Raw genomic sequence first — 3,479 nt, forward strand, 5'->3', positions numbered from 1 at the left:
GCAAAAGAAGGAGGAAGAGAAGGTTTCATATGACCAGCAAGGATCCATGTTTGGGGAGCCATGCCTTATTTTTTTTAATTATATTTTTAAGATTTCTAAATACATTTGGAAATTGATTTTTTATTGCTCTTTCCTAGATTACGTGTCATCATTTCAAGTGTCAGCCAGAAATACACCCATGCAGATTATATTTATCTCTGTCTTCCAATTAGAATGGAGAGAGGTAGAGTTAAATGTCTGATATGTTGTACATGGTTCCCCCTGATTGATATCAGAAAAGCACCTTGTCAGCTCAACAAGGAAGAAGTGATCTTTGAATACCTCATCAAAAGAGCTCATTATCAAAAGCCTAACTCCCTCAATGAGCTGACAATTAATTAGCTAAGCTTTTGTGTAATGTTTTATATAAAATAAATAATATATTAGACATTTTCCTCTCTCTTTTTTTCTGCTGCATGTACCAACAACAGGTAAAAGTACTTCCTTTCATTCAGCTGAGACATTCTTCTTCATTATTTTTGACAAATGTAAGTTGATCTTCCTAGACTTTAAAATATAACAATTTGTATCAAATCTCTTGTAGCTGACAATGATTTATAGTATTTCATAAAAGAGGCTGGGGCATCATGGAAGGATAATAATAAGCATTAGTAGAAGCAGCCATTTAAGTTAAATATATGTTCAGAAAATGCCTAATTATTATGGCTTTTTTATCCATATGCAAAATCTTGTTACAAACTCAAAGAAATATATCTTTTCAATTTATCTTTCCATTGACTTCCAATATTTAATATTCTTGGAGCTTGTGCTCACAGTAAACATTCACAATTGGTCATTTATAAGACTGAGTTAATGTAGTGCTATAAATATACCAACTAAAAATAAAGACATTTTAATATTTGATTATCAATATTATCACCACTTACCTTCTCTGCTGACTGTGCAGTACCAAAAAAGATTGGAATAAAAGCTAACCAAATAATGCAGGTGGTGTACATAGTAAATCCAATGGGTTTTGCTTCATTGAAGGTCTCTGGAACCCCTCTTGTTTTAATAGCATAAACAGTGCATGTGACCATCAAGAGAATACTGTATCCCAGGGAACAAATTAGTGAAAGATCAGAAATGTCACATTTGAGAACTCCCCTGGCATTTTCTGGATCAAGTGTCCTCTGTTCTCCATAATCTACTATGATATGTGGTGGATCAATAGCAAACCAGATGAAGACTCCAATAAGTTGCATGGATATGAGACTGAAGGTGATCACCAGCTGTGAAGCTGGACTAATAAACTTTGGAGCAGTGACAGATTTTTTACCTTGTTCAAATATTCTGTGAATTCTGTTTGTTTTGGTGAGCAAGGCAGCATAACTGAAGCACATGCCAAGTCCTAAAAAGATCCGTCGAAACGAGCATACCACGGTATCTGGAGTTGCAATCATTAAAAAAGTGATAGAGTAACAGAGAAAAATCCCAGTCAAGAGCACATAGCTAAGTTCACGTCCAGAGGCCCTGACAATGGGGGTATCGTTGTAGCGGACAAAAGTCACAATTACAAAGGTGGTTGCAATAATTCCAAGCATAGCTACGAATACAGGCACAATAGCCCAAGGAGAATGCCATTCCAGTTTGATTATGGGAATAAGCTGGCAATCTGTACGGTTGGCATTTGGTCTCTTATTAAAAGGACACAGTTCACAGGTAAACTCATCCACTTGATAATGGTACCCATCACAGCGCTCACAGTGCCAACAGCACGACACTCCCTTTACTGTTTTCTTTCTTTCTCCAGGTTTACAGGGAAGGCTGCAGAGAGATGCTGGAAGAATGTGTTCTTTATTGGTCCACTGCATGTCTTCTACCTGTAGGTATAAAAAATTAATGAGCCTTCCATTTTTCTCCATTTATAATATCCTAATCCTGGCCATAGGTTTGTCATAAATCACTATGTGCTGACAGTAGAAATGCAGTTTACCATAATAAGAAACCTGTTTCTTTCCTTTATATTGACTTTATGAAAGTGTTAAATGATTGTACCCAATAAATCTTTCATGCCATGGACTTGATGAGTGTCATTAGTTTCTATTTACCTCTTTACTGCTGACCAAATTGACATCTGTAAAAAGATTTATTGACTCCAGGCTAGTTTAAAAGCAAAAGACCTGCATGCACAACTTCACTAGCTAATCACATGCAAATATACATACCAACAGTTCTCAAACATTTAATTAGGAAATAAGATTATGTGGGTTTAGAATTAATTTCTGGTGCAATAAAAACACAGATTAAAATCCTCATGCATCAACTGTGACAGAGCAAAAACGACAAGGGAAAGGATCTTCTTCTGTTAAGATATAATGCCATGGCTTCCAAGAACCTGAATGTTTGTATTTTTCTGCCTTTCAAGATTTATTTGAAATGCATATTTTCCTTCTAGAAATAAAATAAAAAAGTATGTATATTCACTACATTATGATTAATAATGTAAAGAGACATCTCCTTAATTGTGAATGTTCAAGTACGTTTAAAGGTACAGTGGTTTATGCAAACAGGGAAGACTTTTTCTTATGGTCCATAAATTGATCTCTTCACAATGAAACATTAACACATCAAGTTATTTCACTCATTTACTTCTCCCTCCCCCCATAAAAATGAATAAAAATAGAAAAATATGGAGATCTACCAAGATTCCTACTTAACTTCAGCACTCAGTCACTTTGACCCAGTTCCATCCATCTCTACTTGTACTGAGTAGTGCCATTCTCTAATTAGTATGCCACTGACTTAAATAGAGCTACTTCCAGTACAAGTCTCAGAATACAGCCCTTTGTGTTGTGCTTCATTCGCGCCCCTTCTTTCCTGTACATGTTCTTTACTATAGTGTGAGTTGTGAAGGACAGAGGACTTATCTTTATCTGTACATGCCTGTAAAGTGGCACATTTGAGGGATTTAGAAGTTAGATTTGCAAATAGAAAAACCAATAATTGTGGGTCCTGGGTGTTTTTGGTTTCCTCCAATAGAAAACAAAATGGCACAGCATGACAAAGAGGATAATTTTAGTCTTAACACTAAGTTTTCCCAGCAATGTTTCTACAGAATTAAAAGAGAACATTGTGTAAAACAGCTGTTTCCAAGCTCACGCTGGTTCCTCAGAGTAACTGGGTACCCAACACACTATCATGTGAGGTTTTCAAAATAGGGAATCATGGAGTTAAGCCACTTTTCTCCACTTCTCTGTAATATGATGCCTTTCCAATTCTTTTCTTTTCTTTTCACCCCATTCTCATTAGGAAGCTGGGGGACTGTGGCGTAGACACCCATACAGTCCAATGGGTCGCCAACTGGTTAGAGAGTCGCACCCAGAGGGTGGTAGTGGATGGGTCCGTCTCGACCTGGAAGGACGTGGGAAGTGGGGTCCCACAGGGCTCGGTCCTTGGGCCCACCCTGTTCAATATCTTCATCAGTGATTTGGATGAGG

General features: G+C 37.0%; 1 protein-coding gene and 1 long non-coding RNA gene across 4 annotated transcripts in view; one reads left to right on the forward strand and one right to left on the reverse strand.

The window, feature by feature from the left end:
* The window catches only part of LOC109292041, a 3,202-nt gene extending 1,321 nt beyond the window's left edge, over window positions 1-1,881 (forward strand). The window contains exons 2-3 of the long non-coding RNA XR_002096027.1: window positions 471-527; window positions 1,793-1,881. This is a non-coding gene — a long non-coding RNA (uncharacterized LOC109292041). The remainder of the gene's footprint in view (window positions 1-470; window positions 528-1,792) is intronic.
* Window positions 1-3,479, reverse strand: part of GRM8 (glutamate metabotropic receptor 8) — a 716,946-nt gene that overhangs the window by 84,623 nt on the left and 628,844 nt on the right. For all 3 annotated transcript variants that reach the window (XM_019509286.1, XM_019509288.1, XM_019509287.1), the window contains exon 9: window positions 927-1,862. In XM_019509286.1, coding sequence (XP_019364831.1) covers window positions 927-1,862 — 936 coding nt within the window. The remainder of the gene's footprint in view (window positions 1-926; window positions 1,863-3,479) is intronic.

The sequence above is a fragment of the Gavialis gangeticus genome, unplaced genomic scaffold (assembly GCF_001723915.1).
Source record: "Gavialis gangeticus isolate Ggan-Ray unplaced genomic scaffold, GavGan_comp1, whole genome shotgun sequence".
Classification (NCBI taxonomy): Eukaryota; Metazoa; Chordata; order Crocodylia; family Gavialidae; genus Gavialis; species Gavialis gangeticus.